General features: G+C 40.2%; 1 protein-coding gene across 2 annotated transcripts in view; it reads right to left on the reverse strand.

Annotated features, from left to right (window-relative positions):
- Nucleotides 1-14744, reverse strand: part of NUP155 (nucleoporin 155) — a 34556-nt gene extending 19812 nt beyond the window's left edge. For both annotated transcript variants that reach the window (XM_086770681.1, XM_086770679.1), the window contains exons 1-15: nt 14552-14744; nt 13285-13422; nt 12859-12955; nt 10852-10922; nt 10166-10258; nt 9212-9378; nt 8659-8764; nt 8032-8105; nt 7633-7724; nt 7408-7505; nt 7160-7312; nt 5123-5223; nt 3501-3671; nt 2337-2447; nt 1360-1454 (exon numbers count right to left, since the gene is read on the reverse strand). In XM_086770681.1, coding sequence (XP_086626807.1) covers nt 1360-1454; nt 2337-2447; nt 3501-3671; nt 5123-5223; nt 7160-7312; nt 7408-7505; nt 7633-7724; nt 8032-8105; nt 8659-8764; nt 9212-9378; nt 10166-10258; nt 10852-10922; nt 12859-12955; nt 13285-13422; nt 14552-14687 — 1703 coding nt within the window. In that variant the 5' untranslated portion in view covers nt 14688-14744. The remainder of the gene's footprint in view (nt 1-1359; nt 1455-2336; nt 2448-3500; nt 3672-5122; nt 5224-7159; nt 7313-7407; nt 7506-7632; nt 7725-8031; nt 8106-8658; nt 8765-9211; nt 9379-10165; nt 10259-10851; nt 10923-12858; nt 12956-13284; nt 13423-14551) is intronic.
- Between the last annotated feature and the right edge of the window lie 612 nt (nt 14745-15356).

Below are 15356 nucleotides of genomic sequence, written 5' to 3' on the forward strand. Positions count from 1 at the left end.
GGACTGTATGGTACTTTTGGAGGAAGAAAACTAACAATACATGTTATATGAAAAGCATTAACACATGCAATTACCAAGGTAAGTTAGACGAACAACTAAGTAATTCTTTTTGTGTTTGTTTTAAGTTCTATGGTGACACGATACGACTGAGCTTTAAAGAGAAATTTACCAATTCACAAAATCAGGCTTATGCTCTAGTATCTTTTTAAGGTCTGTTTCTATGAGAAAGTGGAAAGGACACGGCTGAGATGAACCACGCTTATCCTCCAATTGTCCACAAGTAATTTCTATCCACCTCTCTCCTATAGCACGACATGAGCACTTTGTTACCTCTTCCCTTGCTACAACCCTCCAGAGTTATCCATATTTTCTCTCAGATCTTGTAATGTAACTGAGCGTAACACAGAGTAACTATTCACTGCCTACTGAGAATAGCTGACTTGATCTAACACCTGCACAAGTTTTGAAAAGGAACAAGCAAGCTTTCAAGAACATAATACTCAAACTGCAGCGCAAACACACAGGCAAAGCAGCACATTTTATCATCAGTCTAAACAACAGTATCTTACCGAAATCCCTTTTTCCTCCAGCCTACATGCCCTGTGAGTACAGCCAAGAGATCCACAATACACCAACTTATTTAACACAGCTAATTAAAATATACATATCTGCACCATGCCAAGGATGTGCAGTACTTAATACACACAGATGACAAATTAGTCCTCCAGAGGGTAAGCTCCTACTTCCTCACTCAATCTATAAAAAACAAATCAATCCAACCAACAACAACAAAACAAAGAAACAAACAAAAATCAACATCTATGACCAAGAGCCATCAGGTCCTGAACAGGAAAGTCCATTTTAATATAATTTCCACAGCTCCATGATGAACACCATAAATAACTACAATATGCTAAGGAAAAAAAAACACAAACCAACCAAAAAAAAAAAAAAAAACTCCCACAGAAAATTAAAAAAAAAAAAGTCTATTATTTTTCCAGCTGTGTGAGTTGGTCTCATTGAAGATACTGCTACACACTGCACTTTAATGAACTGGGATACTGTGAAGTATAGATAAGTGCATTTCAAGCAGATTAAACTACATTTTCAATAGCCTCCTCTACATGTGAAATACAAGTATCCAAGAGTGAAACCAACCAGAAATCACCATTACAGGAAGCTGCCTTCCTTTATATTCTGTAAACTAGTGCAAAAGCATATTCCACCAGATTTAACAGTCTATGCTCATTTTAAAACAATGCTCACTCAGGCAGCAGGTTAGAGAGCCTGTAAAATTATTTAGCGGCTCTAGCGATCCTCAGCATAATATTCAGAAAAACCTACAGAATGGAAACTTACCTGAAGAATGCTCGAGTAGCCCAGGCAGATACTTCTCTGTCACATGCAGCATTAGAACAGGCCAAGATAAGGCAAGTGGCACAGGCCTGATCCTCCTAGAGTACATCGTACTATTAGTATGGCAGCTTAAATCAAGTTGATAAGAAATGTATAGAAGTTATATGGCTCAACAACTAAACAGTAAATACTCTTTGCATCATTTTATTTAGAAAGCAAGGAAACCAGCTCTTCCCTGTTATAGACAGGAAATAAGTCATAGAGAGGCATCCCACTGCAGCAGCTAAGTTTTTGTTATACATGGTTTTCGCAAACTCAGTATGAATATTGGTAGGAAACATCTCCATGACTGTCACGTAATTATGACTAAGATTAATGCAATTTCTACAGAAACATAACTTAAGATTGTGTTTGAAGAAAAAAAATCTATACACATAATGGTTTACATATTCTAATGGCATGCTAAAATATTACCATCAAAGCACAAGTGAATAGATTACAGTGAACATTCACTACAGACATTGATCAGTGCTAGTCAAATTAAGACTGTAATCCATTATAACTTGTCTGTTATTTACCTTAAAACAGACCAATTATACACATTTCTACTAGCTTTCAAAATGTAAAAACCTCTTCTAGTGGTAGGTATTTAACTATTTTGGAAACCTCCTCCCCTGCTCTTTAATGAACTCCTTTCCTAAACTGAGAAGTGTATCACACTTCTGTGTACAAGATGTGTAAGAACTTCAGGGAAAGTGAATAACTTTTCCGTTCGTAGATATCATAAAATGAGAAGTTATTTCTCATTACAAAATCTTGGCTTATGTGGACAATACAGGAGGAAAAGCTAATACTCTAACCAAGAAACAAAATGTTACCTAGAAGTTTATAGCAACAACAAAACCATGCTAAAGAAAGTTATTAGATTTACATAAATATTATAAATCTTCCATTTTTCATAACAAGTCAAAAGCTCTTACCTGATGCAACTTGAAAAATCTTTCAATCTCTTCTCCATCTCCACCTATATTGCTCACAAGCAGATGCCGCAGCTGATCGACAGGTCTGAGTTTATGAAACATGAAGCTCCCCTAAAAGTAACCCAAAATAAGTTTGAATAAAGTTGCCTTTAGTCTAGCCATCCCAACAACCCCTCCCCACAATTTATATCTTTAGTATTCTGAACTTTCCTTTGCTGCACTATTAGATCAAAGTATAACATAAATGGTGCCTAAAGCCAAGTACACATTCACATGCAGAAAATTCTCTACGGAGTCTAGGAAAGGCAAGAAAAATACTGCAATGGCTATAAACCCTCCATAAACTGAGTTAGATTTCCTGTTCTTAGCCTAACATGAAACATACAATACAAACATATAGCAAGTATATACAAAAAAGAAAGGCTTTATGTATCTTGCAAATCCTCAAAACTGCCTGGAAGAGAAATGATTCAGGATCAAAGGCATGGTAAGAATCTACACTCAATCTTCTTGCCTGCATCCATACCAACTACTGGAGGGGGTTCCATTAGTGCCTTTAACAAAACAGCTGCCATTAAACAAATGCAGGTTTAGCCTAGAGATTGCAGGACGTTAATTAGTAATTATTTTTTTTTAATTGCCTATTGGTTAAGATATTAAGTGCCCTAAAATACTGCCAAATATGATCAGAAAAGAGAAGTAGAGAAGTTAGTTTTTCTTCTTTTCTGTGTGTTTTTTTATTTAAAACCTTTACAAAAAACCCTTCTGGAACTTCTATGACAAAGAAGAATTTATCTGCTAAAATTTCAATTGCCAACAGTAGTTATTCAAACTATATTTTCTGGGAAGCCAATGTCAATTTCAATTTAACATAATCATGATTATAACCAAGGTTAAAAGAACTTCTCAAATGATCTGTATCTACAACGATCTCCAGAGACCAACAAAAACTAATACGGGGTACATGAGAACCTGGCTGAATAGTTCTGAGTACATTTAAAATAAGTACAGATGGTTTCAGCAATCTTATTCCTTATTCCTTTTATGTTCAGAGGTTAATGCTAAAAACATATCCAAAATGATTAAATATTTACAGATTTACATTAGCCTTCCAATTTTATACTTACTCTTCTGATTTCCTATATTAAGAAAAGTAACACTCACCTGGGCTGAAAGCAGAACAAACTTCTTAGGTGGTACCATGTGTTGCTGCACAACAACAGGTGAATCAGTTATTGGAATAATGTCTTTATTTAGTGGCGTCACAATCTTCTGAACTTTAAATTCATCAATAGCAGAAAGAGCCCAGGAATGTCCATCAACACGGGTGGTCATCTGAACAACAGATAGATATTATCCAATTTTTAGTAACAGACACGTATTTTGTACATCTAAGGTGACATTTTATTATTTAGCATTTGAAATTACAGACTAGAATCTACTCTTGACACAAGAAAACCCAAAGAAAATAAGCAAGTTCTTGTATTGTCTAACAGAAGGTCACCACCAAATTTACAGCTATATGTACAGTGCTGCTTTTGGGAGACAGGGAGTAATATATTGCTTCTTTTGGAGGACAGGGATAGTGTATTGTATTTAAGTTTAAATCAACTTGCAAAGCAGGATTCTTTAATGCTGCTACAATATAAACAACAACAATCTGCTAACCATATCAGCCCTAAGTACTAAAGGTAGCATGAATTTAAATTATTTCTTAAAGCATCAAAAAATGCTGCAACTGAATCATAAAGGTTTACAAGACTTTCACAGTTGGCAACAGTACTTCAAATACAACTCAAGAAGAGACATATGGTAGTGAAGACATTCCAGAAAACTATGCATGCTAACAAGAAAGAACTGCTGCTTTTGAATAGGCGGCAGTTTTGTTCAGGAAACCTAGCTGTCTGTTACTGTCAAATGCCCTGAAAAAAAGAGAGAGGTCAGCACTTGGGGTATTTCTGTGTAAGTTTTAGCAGGGCAGGAATCTGCAGTAATTATAAAGCTCCTTTGCAAGCTATTGAAATAGCAGATAAATCAAAACCTGACTTTGAAACTTTTAATTTACACAGTCTCTCCATTCACTCCCACCTTACAACAGTCCTCCAATACTACTTTTGAGATTAACTTTTCTACTTTACTAGAAGACTTCAGACTTCCTTCAGAGCTGGAATATGTTAAATGTTCTCCCCAAACTGACGCATAAGTCAACTAACCCCCATCAAACTCCTCTTACAAACCCACTCACATAACAATTAGGAAACAGAAAATCAGAAAAACAGCTGATATAATGAAGAGATTAATCATGTCTGAAATTTACTGAAGACATGGCATATCAGTTTAAATAAAGCAAGCTGAAGTCTCTAGCATCTAAACAATCTTTGCCAATTTTTTCCCTCATCATCAAACACTACTACAGACCACATCTTCCTATGTTGATGCGCAACAGCATGCCATAGACAACAACACTCTCAAACATGTTAATTGGAAGTCAAGTCTTAGAAGTGAAGGTAATAGCTTTCAATACATAGCCTGCATCAACCAAAAAATACGGCTGAATTACTAATTTCTACTAAGAGATCAGTTCCCATTCACTGACAAAACTGCCTAACATTTTTTTTCTTTTAAGCATATTGATAAGTAGCTTTGTAAGTATTTCCAAATTTCTCATGGAAGTTTTCTGTGAATTACTAATTTCTTGCAGATAGTATTATTCAAGTATCTTTTATCAGAAAGGAAGAAATAATATCCAGATTCAATCGAAACCGTAAAAGAATATACTTTAGTACCTGTGTTTCCATCATTGGCTTTTGAAAAGGGAAAGAATCATGATTGATACACCACAAGATGTCATTATCCTCATTTTCTGAAGCTGCCATCAGCAGGACCCCTAGTAAGAACAGTGATATTAAGTTTGTATTAAAAGCAATAATCATGCATTACATGCAAATTTATTAATTCTTTATTTAGTAAAAATAAATATTTAAGTCCTAATCATACAATTTGAACAGCAAATAATATCGCCCAAATTTGTATGTCATAGAGTTCTTCAGAAAGTCACTTTTAACACTGTCCTGGTTTTATTTAGTGAGGGGGGCTAAGGTGACAGCTTCTGCAAGAAGCTGCTATGGCCTCGGGCAGACCCACTGCTGGCCAAGGCCAAACCAATTGGTAGCAGAATGTTCCCCGATAACACCTCTGTGATAACGTATTTAAGAAGGGGAAAAAACAGAAAGGAAAAAAAAAGATGTGAAGAAGCTGAAGCGAAGGCAGAGAGGGGGAGGCGAGCCTTGCGGGCCTCAACCTCTGGCCTCCCGCCGCGCCCGGCCCAGCTGTAAGAAGTGGAGAGGAGAGGAGATGTGAAGAGATCCTGAGAGGTGTCTGCCTGAGCCGGTTGTGAAGAATTTCTGGTGAGAGGAGCGGCTGCAGATGCCAAGGTCCGTGAAGGAGGGACAGCAGTAATGCTGCTCCCAGCAGAGATTCCCCTGCAGCCCGTGGTGCAGCCCATGGTGAGGCCGGCTGTGCCCCTGCAGCCCATGGAGCCCCACGGAGGAGCACAGATTCCCCTGCAGCCCGGGGAGGACCCCACGCCGGGGCAGGCGGATGCCTGAAGGAGGCTGTGGCCCATGGAGGGCTCACATTGGGGCAGCCGTTCTGGAGGGACTGCACCCCGTGGAAAAATGACCCACACTGGAGCAGTTTATGAAGGATTGTAGCCCATGGCAGGGACCCCAGGATGGAGCAGGCAAAGAACGTGAGGAGTTCTTCCCTCAATGAGAGAGCAGAGGCGTAAAGCGACAAGTTATGAACTGACCATAACCTCCATTCCCTCTTCCCCTGTGTGCCGCTCAGGTAGGGAAGGAGGTAGAGATAATGTTAAGCCCTGGAAGAGGCAGGGCTAGGGGGAAGTTATCTTGTTCTCTTTCCCATTATCCTGCTTTGGTTTTAATAATAAACAAATAATTTTCTCCAAGTCAAGTCTGTTTGGCCTGTAACAGTAACTTTAAGGATCTCTCCCTGTCCTTATCCCAAATCTCGAGCCTTTTTTCTTATCTTATTTCTCCCTCATTGCCTCGGAGGGTGGGGGGAGTGAGAGACAGACTGCGTAGTCCGGTCCCAAGCCAGGCTAAACTATGATAAACACCATTTGCTATCTACTCTAAAAGCTACAAACAAAAATGAGCCCAAAATAGGTAGAAAGTGCCTCAAAATTTATATGATTAAATAGATCATGGGTGAAAAAACCATCCAGAAATTACTTAATAATAAAAATCACTGTATACGACTAAAAGGGTCAGCAACACAGAGACTTTTCCTCCCCACAGTTCTGCAGCACTTCTAAAAATTCAGGCTACAATCAGACGTGACACAAAGCTGCAACCATATGGCAACTGGTATCTTACGCGTTACCAGTAGCTAAATGAATTAAAAAATAAACAACAGTCAGCACGTGCTAAACTTGGCATGAGAGGCACTAAACACATAAGAAGCCTATTCTATCCCCTGCTTTCAATAACTAATCACACATGGATAGAGACATGTAGGCAAATTTGAACACATTAAATCTATTTTGTGAGAAATTAGACGGAAAAAAATGTTGATCAACACTCTGAACAGAGTTCTCTGCTCAAACACTACACCTTACAGAGGAACAAAATTCTAAAAAATATTACAACCTTCCTATTCCAAGAACTCTCCCATTAACACACAGAAACCATGCTTAGTTCTCAGTTACTCCCACTGCTTCAAACTCCCCAATGTAAAAAGTGGGATAGCGACAGTCACCACCAGAAAAAAAATCATCTGAGCCATGTTCCACTGCTTACCTTTGCTATAAAGAGCTCTGTGAACCTTTGCGGGCTTCTCCACATTAGAAGAAGCTGAAAATCCAGGTGGCAAACGGACATGAACCAAGGTTAACATGGAGGGACGAGCTGTTGGATGCTTAAATTGTGAAGTACTAAAATACAGTCGGACACCTGAAAAAAAGGATTTAAAAAGGTCACAATTTTGCTAAACTGTGCAGATACTATTTATCAGTTTAAAAGAGGGAGAATTTGCATTGCTTTCTTACCTGCATGTGTGATTGCTAGTAGCTGACAATCTATGGATTCTGAATTTTCAATTACTGCTATTTGAACAATAGGCTTAAATACAGAACGGTCTATTGTTCTAAAACAAAACAAAACAAACATATACTCTCAATCCAAAGAAATAAGCAAACAACATTCTTCAAAAATACAGTGTGAAACTATTGCTCTTAAAGTAAACCGCTTAATTATAATTGTCATAAATATACCTGGCAATGCTCCCAGCAGCAGCAACGATAGCATTTTGTGAAAGTGAAGTAAGTCTGGTCATTCCTTGACCATCTTGTCCCAAATCATAAACCTGCAATTCAACAAAACAGCTTAGTGATTTATAGTTTAATTAATTCATTCACCCTCACCTACAAAGTAGCAACTCAAACTCTATTTTTATTTCATCCTTAAGTTTCCATATAATTGAGGGGAAGATGAAAAGGCTATTCCTTCCTCAGAATAAAGTATTTTAGGTCTTCAGAACACACTTTGTTACAAAAAGATAAACCAGAAAAATATCCTGACATACCTACAAAGAATTCCCAGGTACTGCAGAAAACTTTAAAAATTACATACACATTTACTAACAGAGCTAACAGACATTAGAAGTCACATACTTGCAGCACTCCTTTTTCTGAGCGGGTGTATAAGATATTTCGAGAGTTGTCAACGGCAATTTGAACTACAGGGTCTGGGGAGATGAGGAAAAAAGGGAGAACCAGTAAATCAATACTGGATTTGGTGAAAACAAGAATATCTATAAAATAATTAATTGTAAGTTAACAAAAACTGTAGGAGTCCCACACAGGACTCCTACCAGAAGTGATTCAAAACAGCAATTTCATGCAATTATTAGTAAACTAGAAAAAAAAAAAAAAAAGAGGAGAAAAAAATTGTGTAATAATTTCAAATTATTTTTTACTGAGCAGTGAAACAAGATTAAATTATTTACTTAAAGATTCTACTGTTTGCAGTGACCCCACTACCCCACTAAGTACATAGTAATTTTGTACTACAGAACACTAACTTTAGTCACAACTGTGAAACTTTCTAGGCTTTGGTATCTATATCCCGAACTAGATACACAAACAAGTTATTTGATTTTTATAATCATCAACAACTGCAAGTTTCACTGACAATAACTAAACGCTCTGAATGAGGAAACTATTTAGTCTGACTTCTTGCCAGTATTATTTAACATGTTATATTAAATTATTACCTAAGTCTTTAACATCAGTACCTACCGTCCTCTGAAAATGTGAACTGTAGCAATGAAGGAATAAGGAAAGACAGCGCACTCTTTGAATGATTAATTTTTCTACAGCGCTGGCTAAACCAGCCTGCTTCAGCCTACAATTTAAAACAAACACAGTGTTGAAAGAAAAAACAAAACAAAATTCCCACTAGCAGTTATACTAAAAACATCATTAACAGGACTAGTATGAAAAAAGTAAAAACCTAACTATACACCATTGATTTCACTAAAAAGTATGTATTATTCCATTGAAAGAAACAGGTGATCATTAAAAGAAAAATTTTACATAAAAAAGGGTGCAGGACATCACAATTTTTATTTTATTTTTGAAGTTGACCCAAGCTGCACTGCTACTCCTCATATAATTACTACTTCTTCAAAGAACATACACTAAGATGTCAGAGCTGTTGTCCAACCAAGGCATGAAACATAACTATGGAAGAAAAAAAGACGGCAAACCTGGCATGGTTTAGAACTCTTAGTGCCTAGATCCCGCAAGCATGAAACAATAAAAAATGCCTGTGTGTAAAACCTATAATCACCTGGTATGCTACTTCATATAAGCAGCCATCTTTTCCAGCCAAAAAGATACGCCCGTTATCAGTGGATGCTATTGCCAGAACATAAGTATTGTCAGTAGGGAGCGAATAGAGAGGGTCAGGCAGCAGCTGCATTCCACCAGACATACTGTCATTGAGAGATCCAGTACCTTAAATAAATAAACAAACAAATCCTTCTTAGTTTGTTCTAATAAATATTACAGGTCTGTAATAAGTAGCATTTTGGAAAAGAGGAAAAATTACAGCAAAATTCATAATTATTGTAAACACTCTGGAACAGCTATTGTCCAGAGTGAAATGCAGAGTAATAAACTTGTTTCTAAAAAAATTTAAGTAAATTCTCTGTGTAAGTTTTCAAGTAAGGAAATGCAATGTTTTTCATTCCTATACATTGTCCTTTCCTCTAAATTGCAACAAGTCTAAAATAAAGATTTCTACTTCTTTTCTCTTTTACACCAGGATAGTATAAAAAGACAGCAAAAGATTGTCACCTTCTAACTTTCTCCAAACAATTCTGTATTTTCTCTACTAACATATACGGCATTTAAAAAAATTGTTATCAGATTCTCGACTTCTGTGGTTGAAATATAAATGCCAATCAGGTTAATGAACTGTATGGACCAGTTCCAAGACTCATGCCCATCTCTTCTCTTCCTCTCCCACATGCTGTTTACTTAACAAGAGTACCTGTTTCAAAAGCTCTCTTTATGTTAAACAGGTGAATACAACAACTCAGTGCTCCTATGGGAGTCCAGGATCCAGCAAGTGCACAACCCATAAAAATTATTTACCCCTGTCTGTAACATGATTTAAAAGTTAGCATGACACTTAGCACGTGGTCTTGTTTTTCCTTTTTTTTTTTTTTAATTTTTCAGATGGCTACTAATAAAACAGCCATTCCTACTTGTTAATGCACAAGAGAGAAGAGAGAATTACCTGCTTGCATATTAGCACAACTGAGCCCTAAAATCACAATATCCACAGGGGTAGCCAGAACAAGTAAGTGTCGTACATGAGGCTGGAAGATACCTAAAGGTGAGAAAATAAAATTTCAGTTTGCAGTCAGATCACAATAATGTATCCAAGGTATCAACTGGAAAAACACATCAACTGATCAGAGGGAATAGTCATATTTAAGACCTAATGATCTACAAAACTCTAGAATTAGAAAGGAGTATCAGTTCAGCTTCCAGTTCATTAAATATAGGATCTTTAAAATTACATTTTTCTTACAAATGTGTTTCTTTTAAATTCAACCCTACTGCCAATTCAACATAGACTTCAATGTTGTCTAAGTAGTAGCTACCAAAAGAACTGGGAGGGTTAGAAATCAGGATCTCATGCAAGTTACCACTTGAATGTGTACAGTTATAAACAGCACAAATGTTGAAGTACGATGTGGCAAAAAATGCCAGCTTATCAGTGCAAATGTTTCTTAAACTATACGTTTCTTTTGGCTTGTAATTAATTTCACAATGTTTCTAAAAGAAAAACAAACTCATGTGTCTTGTGTATACATACACACACACAAAGCACAGATTTTCACATATGCATATATAAAAAAATCATACATAGAAGGTTCAGTAACTGTCTAATTCTACACACTGCCACATATTCCTTACCTCCCTTTGGCTTTACAAGACCCACCGCAAGAATAGTTTCACTAAGACCATCAAAATAAGCCAGATCTCCCCTGTCAACAAAAAGAAAAAAAACAAAAAACAAAAAACACCTCCATAAAACTAGACACGTAGTATCACATAATAACAAAGTATATTAAATCAGATTCTATATATTTTAAAATTATTCATAGTTATTGTAACACTCTGAAGCCATCTAAGTTTTCTGCTTTTGGTGAAAGCAGGTTCAGCAGAATGGAATGACAGAAGTTTCAGAGCAAAACTATACTGGCAATCATTTGAGCTACTTGGAGCCCCTACACACTGAGTTTCAAACCTGAAACCCAACTGCAGTATTTTATATTTTTAGATTTTGTTAATCCATACCGTTTACTCTGAATTACACAATCCAGCAACTGTGGTGCTGATTAACATCAAGAGAGGAGAACTTTTTTCCCCATGAAAATTATCTAAAGCAAGAATTCACCATCTCCTCCCAAGTACCTTACAATTAACACCAGGGTGTAGTATTTTTGGGGGAATGTATCTAATAACTTGTGACACAATGTAACTGTATGGACAGAAGCTATGTGAGCCACATTCTGAACTTTAATCTTCTTGGGAAATGCAACAAGAAGTACAAAGCAATTTCTACTAAAAGAATTCTTACTGTATAGGCAAATAAAGAAGCAAACCTGCAAATTATAAACATATCACTGTGTCGTGGTTTTGTTAGTGGGGGGGGGCCTAAGGTGGTAGCTTCTGTAGGACACTGCTAGAAGTCGCTCCCCTTTGTTCAGTGGACTCGGCCGGGCCTAGGGCGGACCTGCTGCTGGCCAAGGCCGAGCCGATTGGTAGCAGAATGTCCCGTGATAACGCCTCTGCGATAACGTATTTTGGTAAGGGAAAACAGAAAAAAAAAAGAAAAAAAAAGAGAGGAGAGAAGATGTGAAGAAGCTGAGTCAGGGCAGAGGCGCAGAGGGGGAGGCGCAGGCCTCATGGGCCTTGCAGGCCTCACCCTCTGGCCTCTCGCCGGGCAGCTGACTGGGCCCAACTCGGTCCAGCCCGGCTGCAAGAAGTGGAGAGGAGATGAGAAGTGAATAAGATGTAAAAAAGATCCTGAGAGACGTCTGCCAGCCTGTTGTGAGGAACAGCTGCAGACGCCAAGGTCAGTTCAGGAAAGGGAGGAGTAATGTGGCTCCTGGCCAAGATTCCCCTGCAGCCTGTGGTGATGACCATGGTGGAGCAGGTTGTCCCCCTGCAGCCCACGGAGGTCCACGGAGGAGCAGAGATCCACTTGGAGCCCGTGAAGGACCCTGTACCGGGCGAGGTGGATGCCTGAAGGCAGCTGTGGCCTGTGGAGAGCCCGCTGGGACAGCTGTTCTAGAGGGACTGCACCCGTGGAAGAGATGACCCATGGCAGAGCAGTTTCAGGAAGGACTGTGGCCCGTGGGAGGGATCGTGCACGATGGAGCAGGGGAGGAATGTGAGGAGTTCTTCCCCCGACCACTTAAAATATAATGAAATTATTTTCAGTTTTATGAATCCTTAAAATAAGTAAGGCAGGAGAGCTTCAACCACAATACTTCAAAGTACTACTGCTATATTACTTACCATTGTGGGAATGACCGGCCACCGCATATGTGTCAGAATACTTAATTAATCTACTTAGAAAAGTTAGACCTTTACTACAGTTTTTTTCCTACTTTTTTTGGCATAAGCAAAGTCCTACCATAAATACAGCATAAATAGAGATATTAGGTATATCTAACTCTAAGCAAACACATTGGCCTTTCTCTCATCTCTAGATGACTCTGCACCAATACTACAAATTCTTAAAAAATCCTTAAACACTTTTTATTAATAAAAAGTTTTAGTAAGACCTAAAAGGCATCAAGGTAGCTGAATAACACACCCCTGTGCTACCAGTAAACAATCTCCCACTGCTGCAATCACCTAATTCCGGTATAATACCAATAAAATATCAACACAAACATATTGTCTACATACCCGTCTTCATAGTTCCACATAAAGATGTCACTGTCAATGGTCAGCCAAGCTCTGCTGATTTCTGGAAATACTCCCATCATACAATTGCACTGCATATCTGAAGCACTGCTGATGTAAGGATTAAATGTATTTCAGCTAGCAAAGGCAAAATTCCCTCTGGAGCATTTAAAAAAAAAAATAGTATTATATACATCAGTACACAAACCGTACCATAAAAATTCAAAGTTCTTCATACAGAAAATTTCACCAGTAACTCTACACAAAATGGACCTTGTTACCCCTCAGAGCCTTATGAAGGGAATGTGAACAATATCGAAGTTCATTACTGGGACTCTTATAGAAGGATTAGAGAAGATTATAGAAGAAAAAAGTTTGTTGCTAATGTTATTACTTACACAACCTAACAACTAATTTTTTTAAGGATACGTCCAAACTGCTCCACTAGCTCTGGGGGAAGCGGGACTCTGCGGACTGTGCTGATTTCTGGAAGATTAGGTATTGACAGCAAACCTGGTCCTTGCAAAGGATAATCCATATCTGACATACCAGAAACCGTAGGGCTACCTGCAAATAAGAAAACCAAAAAATATTAGACTTCTTATAAAGAATGAGCAATTTATTAAAAAAAAAAAAAGGTTTATATTCTCTTTCTCTCTTTACCTGATTGTTTCCAAATCTGTGAAATCTTACAATAACCCATTTGGACCCCAGCCTACTCTTCACACCATTTCTACTGTGAATACTCTCCAGCCCTTTTTTATTGCATGGCCAGACTTGAAATATATCGAGTGAAAAAGCCAGGAACATATTCCTTCACCTAGAAAAGTTAATCTGTGCTCCTAATATCAAGTTAAAATACCTTCATATACCCACTGTTTTGTGTTATGTGTATCCATAATGCTGCTAGGACAGTTACACTTTGGCCATGCACATCACATCGTATCATAACAGAAATGATACTCTTTGCTTGTGTTCTGACATCCACTGGATACATATTAATTAGGTCACCTGCAGCTCCAGAGTGCCTCTTCGCAACCCACTCCGCCAGACACTTGGCACCAACGAAGTAGGAAATGCTGTCTTGATATTTTAAGGAGAATAAAACAAATGTTTGAGAAGAGGTATACTTCAGATCATATATAGCTACAGATAAATTAAAGTCACTCAAAGAGATCTGAGACAGATTTTATGGCTGCTTTTAACTTGGGGATGGTGCTAGGCACTTGGTGACCCTGAAAGCATTCTGGAAGAGAATTCCCAACAGACGGAATGGAAAACAATGCAATTTCTTTTTCACTTTCTGAAGGGAGACGGGACCGAGGAACCAAGCCCACAGCTCTAGCCGTGCTCCCCTCGTCCCAGAGAGATCCCACATCCACAGCTTCCACCCGCGCACCAAATCCCTCCCACTCACTACACGATTCCCCACAAGCCCGAGAAGCCGTCAGACTCAGTCCTGCCGCCGCCCCTCGGAATGCAGGACCAGCAGCCCCCGTCCCCGGGGCCTTGCCAGGGCGCCAGCCGCCAAGTGGAGGGGGCCGTGCCGGGCTGGCTGCCCGCTGAGGGCCCCCACGCGTGGCGGGCCAGGCGGCGCCGCCCAAGGCGGCCCTGTCGGGGCCAACGGTGCAGCGGGGGCACCGAGGCGGCCGAGGGGACGAGGGCCGGAGGCAGAGGGCGAGCGAGCGCTCCTCACCAGGCGCCGGCACCGCCAGCAGCTCGGACAGGTCCGGGTAGCAGCGATCATCCTGGATCTGCCGGTCGATGATGCGGCCCGCGATCTCCAGCGCCTCCTGCGCGGTGGGCGCCGCGGGGCTGATGGCGGCGGGCATGGCGGCGGCGGGCCCGGGCCCGGGGGGCGCCTCCGCACACGGACAGGACGCGCGAGCTCGCGGCTCCTCCGCCCGCCAAATCCCGGCGGGCCCTGCGCGCATGATGCAGTTCCGCTGCGCCGGTGCCCGCTTCCGCCGGCGGGAAGGGCGGGAAGGGCTGTGTCCGGTCGGCCCGTGTGACCGTGGAGGGTCCGGGGGCAGGCGGCACGCAGCCCCTCTTTGGGGCTGGGAGTCGAACGTTGCTGGAGAGGAGCTGCCGAAGCTGGGCAGGCTGTGAGGGCCGCGTCCGGGCTGCGGTGCTTCACCGAGAGGCCCCGTGGCCCGGCTGTGCTCTGCTGTGACGGCCCCGAGGAGAGCAGCGGGAAGCGGTTCCCTGCCCGCTCGTCTGCTCGGCCATCACTGTGGCTCTTGTTCTGGCGGTCCCCCGTGACAGCCAAGTCAAAGATATTTCACGCTTTGAGCTGATGTGGCGTTGTGGCAAGATTGTATGTGTCAGAGTCATTCAAACATACACAGGTTTTGTATGTGGTGAAATAAACGAGAAACAGTGAGAGGACTCCCTCAAAGGCATGCACCGCACCTCTGTTTGGAGCTAAGGTGTGGACACAGAGTCAGTTGCTTTTGCACCACGCTGACACGTTGTGGCTGCTGATTTTCCCAGAATTTGGA

Source organism: Chlamydotis macqueenii, chromosome Z (genome assembly GCF_036417535.1).
Source record: "Chlamydotis macqueenii isolate bChlMac1 chromosome Z, bChlMac1.mat, whole genome shotgun sequence".
NCBI classification, from domain to species: Eukaryota; Metazoa; Chordata; class Aves; order Otidiformes; family Otididae; genus Chlamydotis; species Chlamydotis macqueenii.